Here is a 24970-nt window from a genome sequence, read left to right as displayed (position 1 = left end):
CGGAATCGATTCCAGAATCGGCTCCATAGTTGGTTCCGGAATCGGAATCGACTCCGAAATCGGATTTGGTTACGGCTACCTTTGAAGTTTTTTAGAATCAATTCCGGATAGTAGGTCCGGAATCAGTTTCCGGAGTCGGTTCCAGAGTTGGTTCCAGAATCGGAATCGATTCCGAAATCGGAATTGGTTCCGGCTAGCTCCGAAGTTTTCTAGAATCGATTCTGGATAGTAGGTTCGGAATCAGTTTCCGGAATCGATTCCGGAATCGGCTCCAGAGTTCGTTCCGGAATCGGCTCCGAAATCGGAATTGGTTCTGGAATCAGAATCGGCTTCGAAACGGAGTCGGTTTCGGCATGTTCGAAAGCAAAGGCGTTTGGGTCAAATGATGCTAAGTATTGTTAGCCGCAAAGAATCTAGTTCCGGAGCTAGTTCCATTTCTGGAGTCGATCCTGATTACGATACCCAGGTCAATTCCGATTCCGGAGCGGATTCTGATCACGAAATCATTTCCGAAGTCAACTCCGGAATCGGCTCCGGAATTGACTCCAGAATCGACTCCGGAGTCGGCTCCGGAATCAACTCCGGAATCGGAATCGGCTCCGGAATTAATTCCGGAATCGGAATCAGATAGGTTCGATTTCGAGCTCCCACCACCATTTCTTAACTTGTGCAACACCATTTGCTTTGTTTTTGTCTCTCTCTCTCTTTGCGTTTTTTCTCTTTTTTCGCTTTATTGCTTTTCTTGTTCAGTTTACAACCTTCTTCCACTTAAGATCTTCTTTCTTGTTTTTCCTCTCCTTTTGCATGTATGTATATGTATATATACACAACTTCCTTCTGCTAGCACACGTCCGTGTGTGGGTGTTTGTGATTCCTTTCCTTCTGTTTCTGTTGCTTGAGTGTACTTTACGCTCCTTTTCTTGCCTTTTTCTAGTTTGATTTTATCAATAATGTTCATTTGCCTATACCATACACACACACACACACGCGCGCACACACACACGCGCACACGCACCCTAAACTAAGCGCGGGGGGTGGTGTGCGGCGGCGGGTGTGCGGGGAACAGATAAAAATAAAATTAAAAATAAAACAACAACAGTCGCCCCCTTCTTCTTCTTGACACTTCTTCCTCTTCTTCTTTTGCTCGCCGAACTCGCGAACGAGGTGGCTGGAAGCCGGTAAAGGCATACGCGACACAGTGGCCCTGGGATCCTCTCTTCGTGCTCCCCATGCTCCTAACGCTCTATAAATTGTCATTATGCATAATAATACCTTTCTTCATTTATTTATATATTTACACAACACCTGTTACTGCTTTCTTTGTCTCTTAGTAGCCGCCTGTTCCCTCTTCTCTTCTCTCCCCATCCCCCTAAACCTTTCCTGTTTATGTGCCACCTTTGAGGGGTTTGGAGCTTGCGCGCCCCGTGCTACCGTTGAAGAGAGGTTTCTTGTAGCATATTTAAATAAAAAATAATAATAATAAACCACAAACGCAAAACGTCTAAAGAAGCAAACATTATCACGCGCACGAGTGAAGTCGTTTTGCCGCTCACTTCCATCTGCCTTCGTTTTTTTTTTTTTTTGATAACCCTCAAAAACACCGTTTGCCTTTTTAAAATCGCTTGCGCCGTTTTTTGAACCGTTTCTTATAATTCTATTAGTTTGTTAAGTAAAGCAGGCTGCTAATGTGTGATTCTATTTGTTAAGTATTGTGTGTCTCCTTTTTTTGTGTGAGTGTGTATGAAAACCCACTCCAAAACAACCCACCACCACCCACGAAAGGCCACCACCACTACCCCCACCCAAGACGCATATTTCATTGCCGGACCGTGCGTAAACAACGTTTTGATCAGAAGTAACAAAACATAACCGTACAACGATTCACTATCGATAATGCCGGAATGTTACACACTGGAAGAGAAAGAAAGAAGATGAAAAAGAGAAAAAAGAGGAAAAAACAACTAACAAACAGATCACGGCGGCACGACACATTGCAGACCGCGCTACGGTCCACAACGTGTTTTGCTGTGCCAGAGAGCCTCCCCCACGGTAATCCCCATACGTGTGCGTACATTAAGTAAAGGTAAGTATGTGTGCGCATTCCTATTGTGCCTTTGTCCCTTTGTTGTTGTGAACAGTGCAAAAAAAAAAACAACAACAGCATTGAAGACAGATCCGCAGCCTAAGGATGGAACAGTTAAGAAAAAGACAAACGTCCCAAAACGCCATCTTAGACAAAAAAAAACGTACGTGCCATGGTGCAAACACATAAGTGTGCTGATCATTGTTTGTGCGCGCAAAAAAAGCAATAGTCCAGGGGTTTGATGCAATAAATAAATAGCTGCGTTGCGTATATCAAATACGCTAACAACCGTTGAGGGAGAGAGAGAGATAGTAAGCGCAAACGAAACCCCAACAACTTTGCTAGACAATCTTTAGACAATAAAGCTTAGTGTTTTACATTGTTTTCCAGGAGTTCTCAAGGGTGTGGGACACTTTAATGACTCCTTCTAACGTGAAATGAACTTAATTGAATGGGAATTGGACTCAATATCACCCTTGTTGGACAAATCCAATATGAATTTCCATCAAGGGTACCATGGATTCCATTTTCCATCATATGATGTTCACTTCCCATAGGAAAGAGTCAAGGAAGTGTCTCACAACTATAAGAACCCCTGGAAAACCCTGTACACAAACATCCTAACGGCGTGCTAAGCGTGTCCTTTACTTAAGAAAAAAAAAATCTGCGTGCTGTTTTGCGTTGTGTCGCTAGACAGGTGCTCATAATGCGAGACGAAGGGAATGGGGACGTGAGATCAGGGCTGTGGTTGTGGGGGGGTTAGGTAGTAGTAGGTAGTTGTATAAAACAGAAACGAAACTACACTAAACCTACAGCAACGGGGTGTTATTTTTTTTTGTACGGTTTTGTACGGTCTCGCCACACGCAACCTCAACCATGCGCCTTTTGCTTGCGTTTCTTCCTTCCGTTGAATTGTTTGTCCTTTGCTTGCGCCCTACTAGACACAGTACACCTACATTAGTTATTGACTTTAGCGTTCGTTTCTGCCACCTGCCACCTGTTTTGCTTCGTTTAGCGGGCCATTTGTGTATAGTTTCCTTTTTACGGTCCTTTTTTGCTTCACTCCCGTTAGAATTTGGTCAGACTTTTCGGATAACGTTTTAAGGTTGTTTTTTTTTTGTTGTTGAGTGTATAGTGTATATATTAATATGTGTGCGCAATGTAACTATTTTATCTAAGATTTGCTGTGCGTTTGTGTGTGTGTGTGTGTTTGCATTGTTTTATCTAATGACTTCCGATTGGCTAAATAGTCCCCGTCGACTCCTTCCACTCCACTATCGTCGGCGCACATCCATATTTGTTCCTATCTACATAAAATGGCTACTACACAACCGGCCGGGAATTGACAAACGTGCCTTGCACGCTTACCCTTTGTGCATTCCCCCATTCCCCCAGTTACACACGTCACAACACATACGGTCACGGTCACGTCACGGTCACAAAAGTACGTGGATTGGCAGTCTCACATTATTAAAGCAAGTGTACCGAATGTCGCGCACGGTGTCAGAGCGCGAGTAAAAACAAAACGAAAAAAAGTGTATTCTTCGCTCCCTTCGAGCTCCATCCTCCGCCCCCTCATCGTTAGAAGACGTTACATTTTTCCCCAGATTCACCTACAAAAAGTGGTTCTAATGGCATCCCCTCCCCCCTCATTCCCCCCATTTGCTACTTCCGTGTCGGAAACAGTTTTGCGGAAGACTACAGACACACAAACGCAACTAAAAGCGGCTCTTTCTACTCTTTCCCTCTTTGTTTTTTTCGCTCCGCTTACCGTTTCTACCAGCAAACTTAACCCCGCTCTTCCTCAAGCTCGGGAGAAAGCTAAACCATAACCTAACATATATCAAAGTCAATAAATATTGGTCAAAGATTCCTGCAGCCGTTTGGTGTCGGAGGGACGCTCTCGCGCGCAGCTTCTGGGTGTCTAGACACAACCCGGCTGCCCAAGCTGAGCTGCCCCTTTTCGAGTGTATTCCCTTTCCCGTTTCCCCCTATATCGCATACGGTACCGCGTGCGAGTTTTGATGTGTTTTGTGTGTGTGTGATTTTTTGTGTATGGGTGTGTAAAAAGCCTTAAGTTAAGTTAGCCCTAAGAACTGTAGACTCTAAAAACCTAAGTAACGGAAGTACTATGTCAAATGGGTGTCCGTCGGTGGGAACCGTCGTACGCCTGTGCTGTTGCTGGTGCTGTCCCCTTGCCGTGATGATGTGAACCACGATCGTCGTCGCTGGTGCCGGCGTCGTCGCTGGCCGGGCCGCGGCATGTCGTCGTCCAGTTTCTGAGCGTTAACGTTCCCGCCCGGCGGCGCGCTGTTGGCGTCCTTGCTGCAGCTGTTGCTGTTGTTGTTGCTGCTGCTGCTGCTGCTGCTGACACTGCTATTGCTGCTTCTTCGACTTGGCAAACCGCTTCCCGAAAGAAAACAGCTTCCGGGGGCGCTTCTTAACGTCCTCGTCGAACAGGGACGAGTCCGTCGAGCCGGCATCGTCGAGCTGGGGCAGGGTGCCGCCGGCGCCGAAGCCGATGCCGCCGCCGCCGCCGCCTCCACCGCCGGCAGCGACTGGGTCTCCGAGGGCCACCGGCGCAGACTTCTGGCTGCCGCCTCCGTTTCGCCGAGCAGGCTGGTATAGATCCGGCCCGTGCTGTTGATGCTGCTGCTGCTGTTGCTGTGGAACTTTACCGTCGACGAACCGCTGCTGGAGCTGGTGCTGCACATGCTGCTGGTGGTAGGGGCCGGCGCTGCCAGCGACAACAACGACGCCGCCGCCACCGGCGCCCGGTGCGAACGACGCGGGCGTCGAGACTGTTGAAGCTGACGGTGGAATAGGTACCGTTGGGGATTCCAGGGCGACCAGGTCCGTGCTATCAGCTCGGGCCATTTGAAAGAGGCTGCGTCGTGGAAAAGGCAAAGCGAGTGAAGAGAATCAATTAATTAGAATCAGTGAGCATGATAACGCTTTTTTTTACATATTCATAGAAATTATTTATACAATGAGTAACATAGCTGTAGTAGCACGTTTGTCAATATCTAAACAAACAAAAGAGCCTTTAGGGAGCCTCTACAACTATTTTACTCACTGTACGCAAGCATGTCAATCCTAAAATTCTGTTTCTAAAAATGTTTTAACATTTTTTTCATCTAAACATATGTCCATTTTGCTCCATTCAAAGGACCACCACATGTACAAAATCAAAGTGAGGTTAATATGCCTAACGAAATAAAAACGAAGCAACCAAATTTAGCAGTGGATATCGGTAGAGCAGGTGTGTTTGACTGCTTCCCATACGTTTGAATGTTTTCTGCAGTGCCGCAAAATGTCACTGTCAATGTCATACAAATATCTGACTTCGAAACAAAATCCAAATCAGCGCCACGGACTCAATTGTGATAATCAGAAGTGATGCTCAGAAGAGTTGGTGTGTCCTATACACGATTGGTGACATTTTAGCAACCAACGCGTGGTCAGTCACTTTGTCATGACATTTTTTTTACTGTGATCAGTTTTGCAAAATTTCACTGACATAGTCATTCCGACGAATTCCGACTGAAACAAAATAATGTCAGCGTCACGAGCCGTACTGTGATGATCAGAGGTGAAACTCAACAGTTCTTGCTACCATCACATGCTTGGTGGCATTTTGTGCAACTAACTGGTTAGTCAGTCAATTGGTCGCGACATTTCGTGCCGATGATCATCCCGATAGTCTTGGAAGGTATGCGGTGCGTGCGAGTGTTTCCAAGTAACAAAACGAGCATATTTGACCCGCTCTGTTTGACCCAACATACTACCAAACCAAACAGAGCATACTAATTTTGCTGCTTGGGACCACACACCCAGTATGTTCCAAGAATGATTATCACCGACAGAATATGTCGTGACCAAGTGAGTAACCAAGTGTTGAGTGCTAAACAAAATGTCATCAAGCATGTGATTGGTCCATCAACTATTTGAGCTTCACCTCTGATCATCTCAGTTGTGTACGTGAGCTGACTTGAACTTCGTCAGTGTTAGTGACTGAAACAGTGGCATTTGGCAGCCAGAAAAAGTCATGACTATGCTTGCGAAGGGTACTAAGCTCAGCTTGTCAGTTTGACTTAAGCACTCGCACGTCGTGTCGGTATGTCATGACGCACATTCATTGAGTATCAGCAATGAACATCAAGCTACCACGGATATGTTCATTGTTTTCGGTGGTGATTATCACGTGCTTCTCATGACATTTTGTAGCACTGGTTTTCTGTAATTTATTTTCGTTTGAATTTGAACTGAATTCTAAAGAGATGCAAAATTGCTGACATTGGTCAGCAATTGGTTTGAAGGTATGAAGATGTTGTGCTATAGCAACCATATTTACAAATTTATGCCGCATAACCTGATTCATTTTGGTCGTTCAGATTGTTTGATAAATACTTTAATAATAAAATCAGAAACATGAAAGGGTAGTCCTTTTTGTCCTCTCATTGTTAATAAATATTGAGCAGTGTCTAAACCGTTATTAAAAGAGGTAATACAATTTGTAATAATTATTCAAAATGCTGACAAAATTGCATTCAACCATGGGAAACTATCAATAAATAATAAACATTATCTTTTTCTTTGCTAATATTTGGGGGGGGGGCTGGCTCTATTGTCCATCTATAACAGCAAAAACTAAACAATAAAATATTAGCTGAAAGCAACAAAACAACAAAACATCAAAAGCGAAATTTACACGGGAAATGAACGAATCCGAAAACCTAAAAATAACAACGGAACTCTGCTCTGTCCAAAGGAGTTCTAGGGTGGGGAATTTGAGGATTGTGTGTGTCTGCATTTTGCGATCCTAATTTGCTCTCGATCTTTGTACAGCGCGACAACAACGAAAGCGATAAAAACAAAAATTAAACTCTAGCGCAAGACGGAAGCACAGGGAAGGAACAGGACCGTTTTCAGTTAACGCTTTCGCAGTGAGCTATGGGACGGAATGTATGGAATGATAGGCAACGCAAGCAGTTAGAGCCGTTCGACGTTCGAAAACAGCTAGCCAAAGGAAAGAAAATAAAAATTTACAAACACACACACAAAACAAAACATTTGAAAACGGAACGAGTAAAAACGAATTATGCGTATGGATATGGGGTGTGTAGTAAAGAAACTCACGCCACATTTGCCTGCTTGGTTTGGGGAAGGGGTTGGGCGGTAAGAACAACAATTCTAACTATTCTGCAAAGTCGCACCCGAACACCCCTCTACCGTGGAGAGAGAAAGAGAGAGGCGGGGAGAGTTGAAGAGGAGCAGTGTTTTCGGGTTTTACGGCGTTTTTTCTCTCTTCTTAATGAGCAAAATTAAATTATCCATCCGAATGCTATTGCGCTTTCCGTTTGCAAAGCTCTTTTTTTTGGCCGGCTCTGCACTTCCCCCGCCCCCACTACAGCACACTGAGCAGGGAGTCGTTTATATCACTTTTGCTACTATTCGTACTGCTACTCTTATCCTGAAGCTTTTGCTGTCTGAAAGAGAGTTCAAACAAACGGCGTCCCCCGCCAAACGGTGAGCGCAACACATCTCGCAGCAAAATATTTGTATATCATTTAGGCATTAAAGGAGGGGAGCAAATGAATAATTGTGTGGGTTTTTTTTTTGTGTGTTTCAATCTTTCTAATTGGAATCTCCCAAAAAACGTGTGTTAGATTTTCTATTTCAAAACAAGAAATGCTTGGACAACGTTTTAACTTTACGATCGTCCGACCAATGTGTTGAGGCTGTATGTTGGGGTTATGATGCTGGTGTTGCGGGGGCGCACGAGAGACACGCGAACGGAAAACTTACCTCTGCGAGGAGAGTGTTTTGCGGGGCGGAGGCATCGGCGCCTTGCCGACCGTACTCGGCACGACCTGGGGCAACTTGGCCGGAGCCTTCTTCCCCCGTGGCAGCACCGTTCGGTCCAGCGTGACCGACGATAACGACGACACCTGGCAGTCGCCATCGCCGAGCAAACTTTGTGCACTGTGGGCACACATACAAACACACACACATGTACACAGAGAATTGCGAAAAAATGCAGCAAACAACGAGAGATTGTGCAAGTAAACGAAAAGTCCGTGGTGCAGATACATCGAAAGTTTGCCACAAGAAAAAAAAACGTTTGGTGTGCACGATGATATGTTGAAGAACACGCGATGAGCACAACGACGACCGAGCAGTAATTATGTACACAACGGATAATGCATTCACACGTACATGAAAGTAAAGAAAAAAAAAAGTAAATAAATTTCAAAACAAAGAACGTACACAAACATAAAGGAAACGATACAGCAAGAATAAAATAAGGGAAGGGAAGTGGGGAACTATTGGGGGGAAGGGGGACATGCATACGGCAGGAGAGTGTCCTTACCTGTCACCGACGGACTGTTCGCGGGAGATGGAGGTAAAGCCGGCGCCACCGGTCGACGAGGCCGCCCCATACAGCGAAGACGAGGACGGCAGGGCCGGATAGAGGCCGACCGGTGGGACGGAGTAGTTCGACAGGCTCGGGTAGCTGCCACCGCCGCCGCCGCCACCGATGCTGCTGGACGTGTTGGGAAGGTTGGTGCTGGCGCTGTTGGTGGTCGCGGTGCTGCTGTACCCGGTCGGTGTGCCGGCCACCGACACGCCGAACGCGGCGGCCGTACTCGGTGTGACGATGCCGGTGTTGAGCGTGTTGAGCGCGCTCATCTGCAGGTTGGTGGCGGACGGGCAGCCGCCAAGGAAGAACGTCACCGTGTCGCGTTCACGGTCACCTTCATCGCTGGCGGACGAGTCGTCCCGGCCACCGCGGCAATTGCTCTCCAGATATCCTGTGGTACAGCCAGGGGGTGGCCAAACGGTTGCAAGTTACCAAGACACAAAGAACGAAGGGCAGGGGAGGTATGGCGGGGATAAGTGGGAGCGGGTTTGAGGTGGAAGGTAGAGAGAAAGAGAAAACAAAATACAGAATGAAATTAAACACAAATGAAAACAAATGCGCAATCTGTAAGGACGGGGGAAGAGAGCAAAGGTGGAGTGAGGGGTGACACGGCCAAGTGAATAGAGGGATAGGGCGGTGAGGGGGGGGGGAGGTGCTAGAGGTTGGAGCAATGCTGGCCGCCCTACAATGCACCGACTTCAAGGAACACTGAAGCAAACTACTCGGGTCCGCGTCCGATTTTGGTCTGTCGATCAATTGGCGCATGGTTAATGGGCGACTTCTCCCCCTTGTGGTTTAGTTCCTTTTTGTTAGGATATGGGTTTTGGTGTATCGCATTCGATCACTGTACGTGATTCATATCTCGTCACAAATGTGCTATACTATTGTTTCATTCTAGTTGCGTGTTGTTAATAATCGTTCGGTGGAGTTTTACGTTTGACAAGTATGACTTTTACGATTTTCATTAGTTGTGAAAAAGAGTCGGAAAATAATCCTTTTTTTTACATTATTTAAACTTGATTTCATTTGACTTTTTACTTATTTTAACATTATCTTCTTTGCAAAGATTAAAAAGGCTTTACGGTTGATGTAAAACTCGTTCTAACTGTTTGACCTTTTAAGTTAAATTGACTGATAATCTAAAACACGCTCATTCAAGCGATTTTTTTAAAGAACTGAGTGTATGAAGGGAAGCATTAAAAGGGTGTAATTAATGTGGAGGAGAAAAAGTATTATGCTTCGAGACCGATTCCAAAGCAAAAGCCATATCAGTTTTTTGCAAACACTGCTGGAGGATTGTATAGAAGCGTAAAAAGCAAACATCATGGGGTGTAGAGAAAACTGCATGTGTTGTTGTTCCCCCTTACCATTCCCGAGCTTCTTTTAGAACTCTTTCAACATTGTATCCTTTGTAGTCAAAACATCGTCATTTGTAATAGATTTTTTTTTGTAATCACAGGATCGTCATGATCACGAAAAGAATTGATCCCATGCCCGCCCTTATGCAAGGCCTAGCCTATTGCCTCACGACTACATCTGCGTCTGCAGATCGCTTCGCAAGAGAAGCAATTTAAACTGCAAACTAGCACATAAAGAGACGCACCTTGCTGAGCGGAATCATAAAAGCTTAAGTTTTACTCCCGAATGTAGAATGTAATTGATTGCGTTTTTATTTATGTAGAGTATTAACGGTGTTTTAGAGCAGGCATTTCAATTACAAATAGCCATACAATTCATAACTAACATAACAGCAAGAAATACAACACAAAAAAGAAAAACAATCTATGATGTCCAAACAAGTTCCACTCAGCTGAACAGCGCGCAGCCGACCGAATCGTACGGCTACCATATACATATAAATATAAATGTGTGATTAGCAATACAGTATGCGCATATTGATTTTTCTTAATCACCAAAGCAGAAAGGCAGCTTAGAATGTTGAAGCATGAGTAGGAAGACATCTAAGAAAAAAAAAACATACACACACAAACTCAATCGATCACACTCAGCGTGTTGTCACACATTCCCGTGACAGACACTGCCGGCGAGAACTCGATCGGTGATTTACTATGCAAATGGTTCGCTTGTTTACATTTGCTTTAAGCTTTCCTGTACATGTACTCTGCCGTGCAATTACGTTCGCGTTTGTACTTTGCGATTCGCACGTTTTCAACTATATCTCGTCTCAACCGAGCGGAAATGATACTGTTCATCTCAGTATAGTCGCGTAAGACACTACACATTGAGTTGCATTTCTACGGAATGCTTGCGTCCTTTTCGCGTAAAATTAGATCATTAGGTTCAATATTCAAAATAGTCAAACCGGGTACTTTTTTCATATCTCCATATACCAGAATGAAACATTCAACTGCCCAAAAAGGATGCAAACAGAGGTGGTGAGCAACCGTGATGTCATCGGACGTCAACGTGTTAATTGCCGGTACATGATCTGACAAGAGGCGAGTCGTTTGCGGTGTTTCGGGGACACGTGAAAAGAAAGACATAGGCGTTGGAGACAGTTAACGGAAGTAGTGAGGTGAAGCCAATCAGCCCGCGTGCTACACAAACTGCGCGACGCGTTATCAATCGTTTCTTACAGTGGACGCATCGTTACGATTAGTGTCGTTTACCGTTTGCCTAAATTTATAGTACAACACCGCACATAAAGGGCTTAGTAAACGCACTGGGGGGTTTATTTCAACGGGGGACGTATACTACGCTCGTACTATGTCCCGAGAGGGCTTTATTAGTAAATCAAGCTATTAACAGAAGCGGACGCACACACAAACACCTTGGCAAGCAAGTTTGAGCAGATATTAAGAAGCAAAAAATGTACAGCAAAACAGGCAGCAGGTAGCATACCAAAGCAGCAATGCAGGCGTTTAGTAAGATAAAATAAGTAAACAGTAGCTGCGACAAAGCACACCTGTTTGGTTAGTATGTCTTATTGATTTACAGAACACCTTAGGCAAGCAAAAATGTAACACCACACGCCCGCACACATTCCTGTCTTTGTACATGTGTGCGTGCGTGTGTGTGTGTGTGTTTTTTTTTTTTACTTTACTTGTTTCTGCAGGAAAGGGGAGGACTGTGCAAAAAGTAAGAAGCGACCAGAAGAGACAGATAGTTAGTTCGTACTACAATTCGAAATCTTACCTCTGAGCTCTTTGCGGAACCTGGCAACGTCTTTGGCTTTTAGGCATACCTTCCCCCAAAAAACTGTAACGCTGCATTGGTGTCTATGTGTGTGTGTGTTTGTATGTGTGTATGTGTGTGTACGTGTGGTTCGTATTTAGAGTATTTGTGATTAAACAAAAAACAAAAAAAAAACAAAAAAACAAACGCGAACAGAACGAACATTCCCCAGCATCGTACCGCATTCGGCGACGACTCCATGAGATATGCGCGTCGCAGTTTAGCGAACCGTTAGCAAGCTTTCTGTAGCGTGTTGGTGTGAGTGTGTGAGTGGGTGTGTATTTTAAAATAATTTCAAAATAAGTAGGTCGAATTGAAGAATGGTGCTTGTCTTATTAGCATAGAACGGATTGGACACAACTGTCATACGCCTATTTCTGACAGCGTCACGCTGTAGGACAACTGACATTGATTTAAAATTTACATTTGCTAACATTTATCTTACACCCACACATACAAATACAAATTAGTAATCGAATTCAATCAAAACTCCTGAATGTATGACATAGTTGCACCATTTCTTTGTATGCAGAAACCTGCAACGGACAATATGAAGCGCATTCATCCGTCATACCCCAAAATACCCCCAAAATAAAAGCAACAACATCAAAAACACACAGCCAACCACATATACACACATACACACATCCACAACACTCGAGAGTTGAAGCTGAGACTAGAGGGCAATTATTAAAAGAATAAAGTTTAACGGAAGAATAATTGGGCGAAAACTTAGGAAAAAACAACAACAACAGCGAAATGATTAATAAACAAACATTCGCGTTACTTCGGTTTGCCTGTTTGTTTTATTATTTTTATATAACTTTGCTTACTTTACTGCCTTTGAGCCTTTGATTTTTCTAACCGCAAAGTCGAGAGCAGTTGGTTACTAGGCGGACAGGAAAAATAGAACAGAAATGGTACAGAAACAGAACATATAAAAAAAAACAAAACAAAAAAACAAAACAAAAAACCACACGCGTATCGTTAAGCGAGTTGTCATAAACATGTAACTAGAGATGTTAAACGATCAGCTCCTGTTTTAGGTGTAGTGGTTTTCTAGTCCGGTTTTTTGCTTGTACAAACTATTCGACTATTTTGCCATCACTGGACCAGCACTGCGTGGTCCAACGAAGCATTTTCTGTTGTTTAGTGTTGGCTCTCTCTTTCTCTCTCTCTCTGTCTCTCTTTGATACTTACGAACGGACATAGTAATATAACTATTTAAATCATAGATCTAGCTTTTGCTCTTTTGCTTTGCTTTTTTATAGATTAATATGAAAGATGAAAGGAGTTAAAAGGAAAATTGAAGAAATATAAGCATCAGGATAGGACGGGAAGCGCTGAAGTAAAAAGAGCTGCGAACAATCATGAGCAGAAGAAGGCACTTAGCTTAGCGTTTCGAAACACCAGCAGCTCACGTTGTTGATTGTTGGGCAACGGTTTAAGAAAACAAAAATGCACTTGATGGAATCAGGGTAGACGAATAAATTATTCCAAATACAATATAGGGTTTGTTCTTCTTAAACGATAGCTTCAAATAAAAGTACAAAAAATACAGTAGGAAAGAATCAATCGAGCATCTTTATGATGCTACAGAGCACTTATTATTATTTAAAAAAAATCAATTATGAAAAGCACTCCACTAGTTATATAGCAAGGGGAGGGAGAAAACTATACAATATCTAAGTAGCCTGAGCGTAGGACGGTTAACGATCGAGATGTCGTTAAAATAAGTTTCACAGTACAATCAAAAGTACGTACAGCGTCAGCTAAGCAAACACATAACATCGAAACCAAGCGAAGCCAAAGAAAATCAACAAGATGTCATTCATACAGAAAGGAATTAAAATGAGAAAAGAAAACGCAATACTTTGTCGCAATACTTAGAGCGATAGTTTTACGTCATTTCTCCACCACTTTCGTAAGCTGGTTTCGTACAATTTGCATACAAGTTAAAAACAAAGAAAAAAAAGACAAAAAACATAAAAATTGGAAGAAAATGTAATTTAGACAGAAAGAGCAAATTTAAAAAGAAACATACAGCGCACAAAACAAACAAAATTCGCTTGATTGATGAAATAAAAACAGATAATTAAGTAACAGCAGCAGGCACGGACAGACACGTGGAAACAAACTCGAATGATTCACTTCAGTGGCGAGTAAACAAGAGGGAAGAAGCAAAGGGGAAAGGATGGGACTGGGAGGAGAGGAGTATAAATTAATGACTCTTGATGATGTTCTTTACACTCTCCCTGCTCTCACTACTCGTTTGCTCATTTCGCATCGGTATTTCATCTTCAGCTGTCCGGCGCCACTTTCCACCCCCGCCTAACCGTCATTGTACACAGAAAACAAAACAACACACAAAAATCACAGAGCCTGGTCTGTGTATTACAGGTGTCGCCTTTTTTTTGCACTTCTGCCCAAACCTACAATTCTGAGTGTGCGTTCGACACCGCACAATCTGCATTAGCGCTTATTACAAAAAAAAAACAAATTACACACAACAACATGTAAGCATTAGAAATTCGAACTTGAATCCCAATTTAACATATAACTTAAATGATATACCGTGTAGTTGGTACGCGCGGCTGCACTTAAACGCGAATATTACATAAATAACTCACAAACTAATTATATATCCTTACTGTAGGTAATTGTTTTACCACCTCTGCTTGCGAACGTAAAACAGCGACATTATGGCATAGCAATAAACGAAACAGAAAACTAAGCTGCACTGCATCGTATGTAATGTGATCAAACTAGCCAAAATTGGCGTACCATATTACGCAGCTGTTTTTTTTTTTTTGCGAACATCCCAAAAGTGAAGCAAAAACAAAAAGTCGGGAAGGCTTTTTCCACTTGGACAAGCTACAATTAAACGCAACAAAAATGAACTCTAGCAAAAATGGATTACAATTAAAAAAAAAAAACAAGAAACATTAACATACGAAAACAATTCGCTAGCTGCTGTTGCTGCTGCTGCTGCTGCAATCGAACGGCCATTGTAAAATGAGGTAATGCTAACACTCCTGCGTTGAAACAAAACGGACATAGGAATACACACACAGAGTAGTCACTTTGCGGGAGCTGGAGGGGGGGATGGGTGCCGCCATACACGCGTCCAGCCGCTACCATAGTCACCCGTCGGGTGCCCGTCAACCCATCGGCGGAGTCGCTGGTCGTTGACATTCGTGAGGGTTTGAGTGAGGTGGTTGGGAGATGTAGGTAGGGGGGAAGGTGGATGGAGTTGGGCAGAAGAGGGTGTGTAGTGGCCCGGGGTCGGTTGGTTTTGTTACTCCGACGAGAACATTGAAAAATTGTCAAAGCTGATCGGCTTACCTTGCACGGAATCATCGTCCAGATCGTCCTGGCTACTCGACAGTCGCGCTGCCCGGTCGGAGTTGTGCGTGTTTTTTTATCGAGTTGGTAGTTTTGGTGGTGTTAAAAGAGAGAGAGAGAGAAAGAGAGAAGAACAAAGAGGGATAAAAAAAACGGATGAGAAGGAATTATTAGAATGCAGCAAATGGAGGACACACTCAGTTAAATGCAGCTTGGTTTGAAAAGTGTGACAAATAAAATATCAACCACAGCACAGCACAACACACGGAGTGGAGCAGAACCGGCAGATGGACAACAACAATGTGTGTGTGTGTGTGACACGACAGCAGCCGTTGGGTGCTTACATCGGTACGTTTTGCCGGCGACGCCGTTGCGATTGTAGAGCAGATTCTCCAGGTGCGCGATGCCGCTGTTGTTGACGATGCCGAACCCGAGCATCGTTTCGATCTGCTTCCACCGGTGCATCCGCTCCTGCAGATCGTTCGTCACGTCGTTGAGCGCGTTCCGCGCCTCGACGATGCTCCGGTCGACGTCGTCGATGCTTTTGCCGTGCGTCGACACGAACGCACCGACCAGGCTGGAGCGCTTCTTGCGCAGCTTCTCGCACGCTTCCCGCGCCTGCTCGAGCTGCTTCTCCGCCATGATGCGCTTGCGGATGTGGTGCTTGTTCTCCAGCTCGTACGTCAGCTGCAGCCAGCTCTGCAGCCCCTGCGGCGGCGTCCAGCAGTGGTCGTGGATCTCCACCTCCGCCCGGTTCAGCTCGGACCGCAGCACCTCGATCTCCTGCTTCAGCTGCTGCAGCTCCAGGTCGGAGCTGGAGGAGGACAGGGTCGGCGCCTCGCGGAGGCGCCGCTCGAGGTCCATCTTTTCCTTGCCCACGTTCTCCTGCTCGATCCGGGCCTGTTCCAGCTCCTGCGGGCAAGACCAAAGGTGGAAAATGCGTTACAAACTGGTGGTAGACTGGCGAGGCGAGAGTGGCGTTCGCCATCCTACCTTCTGCATCTCTTTCAGGGCGACTTCCGCCTTCAGCAAACCCTCCACATCCTTCGCCATGCGGCGGATGTGTATTTTGGCGCTCTTGTTCTGATGATACGCATACCAGCTGCCTATGATGGCCGTCAGAAGGAGCGTGACGAGCAGCAGATCTTTCCACCGGGTTCCAGTTTCTAAGCGGAGAGAGAGAGCATGTTACATTCTACGCCGGTTATAACAGACCCATTGCTACATACCACGCGGTGGCCCGAACAGGACGGCATCCATCGCTTTGAGCGCTATCTTCTGCTTGTGAATCGGATCCTTTATCCCGAGCACGTTGCTGACGTAGTGCATGTTGTTCACGGCCAGCCGGGGCAGCACCTTCCCGGTCACCTTGTGCAGCCGGAACAGGGGCACGTACTGGGGCAGCTGGACGCTCTGCGCCAGCCACTCGGTCGTCTGATCCACCGTCCAGTTGTGCACCTCCGATCGGAGCCACGCTTCCCACAGCTCCTTCACCGAGATGTGCATGTCGTCGTTGAAATGGAACGCCTTGTGGCGCTTCTCGTAGCCCGAGTCGTACTTCAGTTCTTCCCTCAGAAACTGCAAAAGTAAGCAAAGCCGCAGCCATTAATAATCACAATTTTGCTGAGCGTGCGATAAATGAGGGGACTTACGTCGTCAGATTCGGAAAGATCGATGTCACCGTTATCATCGTCATCGAGCTGCTGATGCAACGAACGGATCGCTTCCATCCCGAGCTGGTCGTGGTGCGCCAGACAGTCGATGTCGTCGATCGTGCAGGCACTGCCGGCATCGCCGGCCATCGCCCCGCTCCCGTACGTGCCTGAAATGAGAAATAGGAAATCTTAGGACTCAAGTCAGTCATATTGTTTCTCTCTTTCGGTGTTGCGTGGTGGGCACAACTGTTCGTCGGCTGGTCGCTGGTTCGGTCATGGTCTTGGCGGCGACTGCAGCATGGCGCGATGGGTGGAGATGGCGTGGCGATCGGAGCAAACGGCTAAGGACAACGTAAACAACGCGACACACACGAACGGGGGCAAGCTGGTCGTCCCACCCCGTGGGTGGAATGGTGGGGGATACACCAGCAACAGGCACAAACGGGAACATCAAATTTACTTATTTGATTTACGAAGGCAAGCGTCAAACAAAGTAGCTAGGTGTGAGATACTGATGAGATGGGGGTAGAAATATGAGATGTAAAAACAAGCATACACACACACAAGCGCGCCCTTATGGGTTCAAGTGAGATTGGTACGTTATCAGTGACAATTGGTACGATCAACATATTGGCTAGGAATCGGGTTTGCCATTGGATTTTGTTTAGCTGATTACACGATTTTTTTCTTTTTTTCTTAACTTGATTTCAGAAGGCTGCATTTCGAACATGACGAGTTATGCACTAATGGTGGGAGCTTGGAATCGGACCTACGCGATTCCGATTCCGTGTTCGGAATCAATTCCAGAACCGTTTCCGATTCCAGTGTCGATTCCGGAACCGATTCCGATTCCAGAGCCGATTCCGGAATCTACTCCGGAGCCGAATCCGGAACCGATTCCGGAGTCGACTCCGGAGCCGATTCTAGACTTGACTCCGGAGCCGATTCTAGACTTGACTCCGGAGCCGATTTCAGAGTTGACTCCGGAGCCGATTCCAGACTTGACTCCGGAGCCGATTCCGGAGTCGGCTCCGGAAACAATTCCGCGATTAACATCGGCTCCAAAATCGGAATTGACCTGGGAATCGCAATTTGCCCCGGTAACGTAATCAGGATTGACTCCAGAAATGGAATTAGCTCCGAAATGAGAATCAGTTTCAGAAGCGAAATCAGTCCGGAAATCTCCATGAGAATGGATCGTTTACAAGTAAATTTTGATTCTTTGCGGCAATCAATACGTAGCATCACTGGACCCGAAATCCTATTCTTATGGAGATACCGAAACCGACCGAAACCGAGCCAATTCCGAGTGCGGAACCGATTCCGTGTCCGGAACCGATTCCGAGTCCGGAACCGATTCCAAGTCCGGAACCGATTCCGAGTCCGGAACCGATTCCGAGTCCGGAACCGATTCCGAGTCCGGAACCGATTCCGATAACGGAGCCGATTCTGGAAACTGATTCCGGAAACTGAACGGACCTATTATCCGAAATCGATTCCAGAAAACTTCGGCGCTAACCGGAATCGATTCCGACAAAAACTTCATTTTTCCCATAACTATTCTGCACATGCCGCCATAAAATCTTACTTCATACAATTATGAAATATCTCCTTTACACAATTACTACCCTTTTAGCTGCTTTAACAGAAAAACAACAACTAATGCCGTTCAAATAGAAACGGTTGGCACACAAGGAGGGTCGAGCATTGAAAACAAAAAAAAACGGCATGCTTATTAAAAAAAAACTGACTACCTTCAATTAATTTCAATTGTTTTTAATTTAGCCTTATCGATCGAAGGCCCTGACCCTCGGGCCGCAGCCCGCCTGTCAATACAACCTATCTTCCGCTTCGTGATCTAATTGGTTTGCATTGCGGTCGGTTCACCAAGAAGGACACATTTTGCAAAACTTTGATAAGCGAAAATTCGTAGAGCAAACATTTTATGCCCCATACAACAACGACAAAATGCAACAATCCCTTGCAGTTTGCGAAAGTTTGTTGGATGTAAGCTTCATTTGTATGTGCCCTCCTCCTCTCTGCTTGAGCAGTGCTCACACGAAGAGCTCGCGCGCGAAAACCGGTGTAATGTTAGTTAGCCGTAGCAAAGCGTAAAGATGAAACGATCCGCAGCCAGGTGAAACGTTTATAATCCCTTCGCTGCACACAGACACACACATTGTGCCCCAGGGCTAGGGCAACGTGGTCATTCGATACCACGCTTGCAAGAGCCAGGTGCGACACCGCGCAACCGTGTGTAACCGCCCGCGATAAGACAAATCCAGCGGTGCTCGCTCTCATAAAATAATGCCGTCCTGTTTGGCTGCCATTAGTTTACACCTGGCAAACATTGGCTAATTAAAGTGTGCCCAGTGCTCATGGGAGTTTGTACTACCACACACACACACACACACACACACACACACACACACACACACACACACACACACACACGCACAAATGCACGCCTTCTTGTCCAGATAACCCGCAGCCAAGTAGCTTTGTTGGGCAAATTTATAAGTTTATCTTGCTTTACACCCTGGAAGCTAAGGACAATGAAACACGAAGGTAAATATTAACGTTTTCTTACGGCGACTGATCTTTTCCCGCTCGCTGTTTGCGTTTCGCTCGCTTCCTTCGGAGCAGGGCAGGTAACGCCTTTTCCCTTTCCCTCTAATCCAGCGGTCCAGCTATTTTCCAACAATTTTGTGTCCCACACCACCACCAATTTGTATCAAAAAAGCAATGTCGGGGGGTCAGCGTGGCAGCGCCCCTAATGAGATAGCCACCATTGCCATTCGGCCTAATGGGAGTTCTAGCCGTCCGGCGGGACCCTAATTCAATTCCCTTAATGTGCAAAAATAGATTAATGTCATAAAGCCCGGCAAAACGATTAGTTGCGCGACGGCAGCGGCGGTAGCAGTGGCAAGAGTTCTTTTTGTGATGCTACATACATGCATAACACACACACACGCGCAAGCGAACGAAAGCATTGATTTAACAAAAAGCGCATTCTGGGGTTGGGAGGGCAAAGTAGGGCGAAGAAAGGCGTCTGGCGTGGAGGTGAATTGATGAAATGCTTCTTGCTTGCAATCGGCTGGCAGGGGAATCTGGCCTCGTACGAACTATGTACATATTATGCAATCGTTTTTTTCTCCGATACATTAATTTCATTCGGCGCTAATTAGTACCATTGCAACTATGTTTAACTGTGTGCAGGTAGAAAAATACCAAAAAAAATGTGCATCTATTGGCAATCCGTTAATAATCGTGCTCGCTTTTTTTTGCTGTTTCACGCCCACTCGCTCCTTGTCATAGTTTTAATTTAAATGTGCCTTTTTAATTTGAATCTCGTAACAGCGGTGAGGTTAGATGTTAGCGCAAATCATTGGCAACTTATTGCTGCCAAAACGATACCTCCTCCTCCTTCTCCTCCTCGGTTTGTGCTGGAGGACAACGTGCAACACCCAGCAACACCACAAGCATGCTCTCTCTCTCTGTTGCTCGTCCGTGTTGCTATCGTTGCGACAATAATGCAAATAATGAGGTGCTGCATTACAGCAAATTAAGCCTCCATTTAAGACATTTCAAACCTTCCCGTGCTCATTTGAATAGAGCAAAAATTAAAAGAAAAATGCTTCCACTGCTTGTGTTGGCGAATTTTGTCGTTCACCGACGATCGCGTAAGGTTGGCTTGCGCAAACAATATAATTTACGCTATTGTATCAATCCCGGAGCGCAAACCTCTAAACCAAAACACTCGCCTTTAAAATATGAATCCTGGGCTGAAAAGAAGGGACGTAAAATATAGAATTATGCAAACAAAAAAAAATTGTTAGCAGAGTCGGCCTTTTAACGCCTTCCGTTCTGCCGGCCGAAGGGGGTCCCCTCGGCATTTGTTGTTGGATGAATAGCTAGTAACATAAGAGGGGAAGCAGCGCGCAATGGCAGGGCAATGGCTGTTTCCGCGACCGTTCTGAAATCAAATACAAAAACACTTGGGAACGATGGGAGGGAAAGGTGGGGAAGCTTAATGGAGCCCTTCCCCTGTCTGTTAAACAAAAAAAAAACCTTTAAAACAACAAGAACGAACAACAAAATGACAACAGACAGGTGGAGGAAAATGGAAAATGATAAAAAAGGCAATAACCTGCAGGGGGAAGTGGGGGACGGGGAAAAGGCGCACGGGGTCGTTACAGTACCGATACATACCGAATTCGTGATGCACTGCCTGGGACATCGCTTGGCTCAGCACGGTGTAGGAGTTGCGCGTTTCGAGCGGCCGGGGTGGCGCCGAGGTGGCCGCCAGCGAGGAGGGCGGCTGCCGGGACAGGGACCGATCGGACGACGCGGACGCTGCCGCCGCCTGCTGATGGTAATGGGCCGGCTGTTGCGGCGCTGGCCCATCCGGATGCTGGGCGGCACCGGTGCCGGGTGCTGGTTGATGGTAGGCGGCGGAGGACGGCACCGCCGGTTGATGGAGTTTGACTGATTGGGGCTGCTGGTGGGGATGGTGTTGTTGGTGTTGGTGGATGGGTGCCTTCGCCGGGGCTTCCGGGGCGCCCCGCTCCACATCGGCAAGGCCGCCGAGCGGTAGGAGCAGCAGCGAACAGCAGCAGGCGAAGGCATTAAAGTTCCGCGTGAAGTATCGCATCTCGAGCTGCTGCAACAAAAAAAAAAAAACAAAATAAGGGGAAAATCCATACAATAGTTGTTTTTTCGCCAATGTCTGTGTAGTGTAAATGTCTTTTTTTTTTGTATTTTACTCAAACTAACTTGATGAACACTCTCTCTTGATCCCTGAGCTCAATAATTAGCAACAGATCGCCAAAAAAACGAATACTACCCTACAGGACCTCTTACCCTTTTCTAACTTAACACACCATTTCCCCCCCTACCGAACAACACTTTGGACAGCACTTTCGATTCCACTGCAAAGCCGCGGACGACAATGTTCTGACCGATCGGGCGGTGTGATCCCGTGATGCCGTCCGTCCGTCCGTTTGCGCACAACCTTTTCCAGCAGTGTTATTGGTGCTGGTGCGCCTCTTGACTAGCGTTTCCCCCCTGCACTGTGTTCTGCACTTGTTCACTTGTTTCTTCTCTCTCTCTCTCTCTCTCTCTCTCCCTCTCTCTACCCTTAATTGCCCTACACACGTTCGAGGGCCGTGTGTCGAGGGCACTATTCTCTACTCACATGTCGGTGTGTAGCGCAGATTATGATGTAGCATTAGAGATTCCTCTCCATCAGAGCTAACCGATCACAGCTGGCTGGGGGTGGTGGTGGTGGTGGCGGGCAGCTGATGCGAACGGGCGCAAGTGCAAGTGCACAGCAGGAGGCTCTCGCGGGGGCTCTCGCAGCAATACGCATCGAGCAAAACGGTGCGCACACAGTGAAGGTCGCCGATCGCTTGTGACTCGGTGACACAGCGTTCCGACGAAGGGCGAGGGGTGGGGGTGGGAGGGGGACAGATAAGTTGTAGATCGAGTGTATGCGCACGTCTCTGTGTGTGTGTCTGTGTCAGTGCACTTTACAGCCAGCTGCAAGGGTCCCCCCGAAACAAGCTCGCGCAACCTTCCAGAGCGCTGCTACCTAAAAACGGGCTGCTGCTGCCACTTCCTACAACGATCCGCGTTGGTGTGTGCGTGTGTATATTGTTTCCACACGCTTATTGTATGACAAATTCGGTACTGTCTGAGACGTTCGACGACGTGTCCCTCTTTTTTTCCTTTACTTTTCCTGCGCACGATCGTCTTCCAACTGTTCGGGGCGCGAAGATGTCGATGGTGGTGATGGTGGTGGGCGTACTACAGCTACTTCACTACGCAAAACTGCACACGAATGAGTGTATGTGTGTATGTAGCAAAGAGAGAGAGAAGGGAAGAGATAAAATGTTAAAATAATGATCAAATTTGGCAAAAACGTTCGAGAAAAAACCACACTACCGTGAGAGCGGACGGCGAAGGAGGACAACCTCTTCCGATAGAGGGATCACGGTACACTGCGTGCGCGCGCGTGTGTGTGTGTGTATGTGTATGTGTGGGAAGCACTGTTGGGCCGTGTTGTGATTGCACCTTTTTTGCAATATCAGATCACACACATTCAGCACAGAACCAGTACAATAATTGAAACAAAAAAAAAAGAAAAACCCTCCCAGAACCAGGGCAACCGCCTGCCGGGGGGAGGTTGATACGACGACCGGGAGGGTGGCGAATAAAAAGAAAAACGCGAACGAAAGAAAACTCGATAGACACACACGCAAACGCACGCGACGATACTGGGCAGCCGAAAAATGTTGCGCGAATTGATTACTCACGACTTTACCCGTCTTCCGCTCTGCTTTTCTATTTCGCACATACAAACACACATATATATATAGACTCTCTTTCTCTTTCTTTCGTTTGCAATGTTTTTTTTGCTTGCTGCTGCCTCTATTTGGCGATGGTGGTCGTGTTGTTGTTGTTGTTGCTGCTGCTTCTGCTGCCTCTATTGCTCGAGCGAACTGTCAAATCTGTCAAACGCGACACACACATAGATGCACACACACACACACAATCAAAGAATAGATGAGTGGCTGACGAAGTTGGGGCTTGGGAAACACGGAACGCGCGCGTTCTAAAATGGTCTGCAAAAACAAGGCAAAAGCAACATCAAAACCAAACCACCTTCACACCGCCGCCGCAGCGAATGGAATGGAAAACAAAGCGCCTACTGCTCGTGCTCTCTCTCTCTCGCGCGCGCGCCCGCGCTCACTCTGTGTCGGATGATAAATAGCAAAGGCTGACGCGTGTTGTCATCGGACACAATAGCACACACAACGACACACACGGACACACGTACACGTAGTAAGGGGAAGCACCGTGCAATCGTGGATCGTACAACACAACACACGTTCTAATGTTCGTTTTCGTTCGTTCGCCGCTTGCTTTGATCGTCGCACAGCACACAGCCATACACTCACACACCTGTACTGCCCTGTTTGCGGCTGGATGGATCGTCGCTTCCCTTCCGGCCAGCCAGCGTTGATAGGTTTGTTGTGTAGAGGCGCTGTGCCGTTCGTTGCAAGCAACTCGCATTAAGGTGCACACACACATACACACTGCCACACATTACCTTCGCGGGCTATTAAGTACAAACACACACGCTCCCGCACCTGCTTTTTTGTCTGTTGCAATGATAATGATAGACAAAGCAAGCGAGAGCAAAAACTGGACGGAAGGAGCTAGACAGGATGCTTCCCAATGTTCGGCGACGGTTTAGCACCACTGCTTGACGGCGAATTGTAGACCCACGATAAAAATACACAACTACACACACACACATACACTGACACACCGCAAACGCCGATGGACAAACGGGTGAAAAATGAACGACAATTTTCCCACCTCGCGCACTACCCGTCCTCTTTCCATCCCTCACACCCTGAGGTAAGAAAAAAAAATACACTCACCTGAAGTATGTCGTCCCAACTGCCCTTGCAGAGGACTGTTTCGTACTCGCTCTTCTGCACTGCTCTGCCGCGGGTGCGCCGTAACTAAAGTGAAGCGGAGATGGCGCGCGGGTTCCGAACCCGGAACCGAAAAACACAGACGGTCCTCCCTGCGTGTCGGAGGACGGTGGCGAAAACAAAACAAAACCGCATCCGCCTGGGGCCACCGAATTTCCGAAATGTTCGACCCACACACGCGCGCGGTGGGGGCTTTTGCTTGCGTATGTGTGTGTGTGTGTGCGTGTACGTGTGGCTGTGCTTGTGCACGGTGCAAACGGGAAATTTTATGCCAAGGTGGGGAGGAATGTGTTGGATTCAAATTCAAGGTTATGCAAGTTGTCTTCTGCCCCGTGCTGGCTGCTGTGGCGTGGAAGGAAAAAGAAAAGAGTCGACCATAGCGATCGCAACAGAGAAAAAGAGATAGAGAAACCCCGGGTACGAGACAGAACGAGCGAATACACACACACACACACACACACACACACACACACACACACACACACACTCACACACACATGCACGCAAACAATTGCGACTAGGCTTTTCCGACAGATTTTGACAGTCCGGAACGATCAGCTGTCACGTTCCCCTTGGCGGGCAGGGGTGGCAAATCATGTCTAGTTATAATATTGTGATGCTAGAAAACTGTTTTTTTTTTCACGAATTGGAAATGATAGTTAATGTGTCTTTTAATGGGCAAACTTATTCTACAGCAAACAGTTAAAGATGTGCTTGAAAGAATAGTTTTTACACTGTTCTTTATAATAAGATAAATTAG

General features: G+C 46.4%; 1 protein-coding gene and 1 long non-coding RNA gene across 13 annotated transcripts; one reads left to right on the top strand and one right to left on the bottom strand.

Moving 5' to 3' along the window:
• Nucleotides 1–1562: 1562 nt before the first annotated feature.
• LOC120906801 (stromal interaction molecule homolog) lies at nt 1563–24670 on the bottom strand. Of its 12 annotated transcripts, none has more exons than XM_040318818.1 (12): nt 24154–24670; nt 22649–23328; nt 21900–22534; nt 20915–21365; nt 16700–16890; nt 16277–16625; nt 16041–16213; nt 15392–15959; nt 15048–15095; nt 8457–8898; nt 7892–8068; nt 4340–4970 (listed from the first exon to the last, which is right to left on the bottom strand). In XM_040318818.1, the coding sequence occupies exons 4-12, from the start codon at nt 21354–21356 to the stop codon at nt 4460–4462; spliced, it is 2901 nt and encodes a 966-aa protein (XP_040174752.1). In that variant the 5' UTR covers nt 21357–21365; nt 21900–22534; nt 22649–23328; nt 24154–24670; the 3' UTR covers nt 4340–4459. The 12 variants fall into 12 exon arrangements, with proteins under 12 accessions (XP_040174761.1, XP_040174752.1, XP_040174751.1 ...); XM_040318817.1 differs by lacking the exon at nt 24154–24670 and adding an exon at nt 23669–24059; XM_040318820.1 differs by lacking the exon at nt 22649–23328.
• On the top strand, nt 10738–12693 carry LOC120906808. The gene is made up of 2 exons (XR_005740167.1): nt 10738–10788; nt 10862–12693. It is a non-coding gene; the product is annotated as an uncharacterized LOC120906808 (long non-coding RNA).
• Nucleotides 24671–24970: the final 300 nt, after the last annotated feature.

This window comes from Anopheles arabiensis, chromosome X (assembly GCF_016920715.1).
Source record: "Anopheles arabiensis isolate DONGOLA chromosome X, AaraD3, whole genome shotgun sequence".
Classification (NCBI taxonomy): Eukaryota; Metazoa; Arthropoda; class Insecta; order Diptera; family Culicidae; genus Anopheles; species Anopheles arabiensis.
The sequence above is the reverse complement of the archived record's forward strand: the minus strand, read 5'-3'. Positions and strand labels throughout refer to the sequence as shown.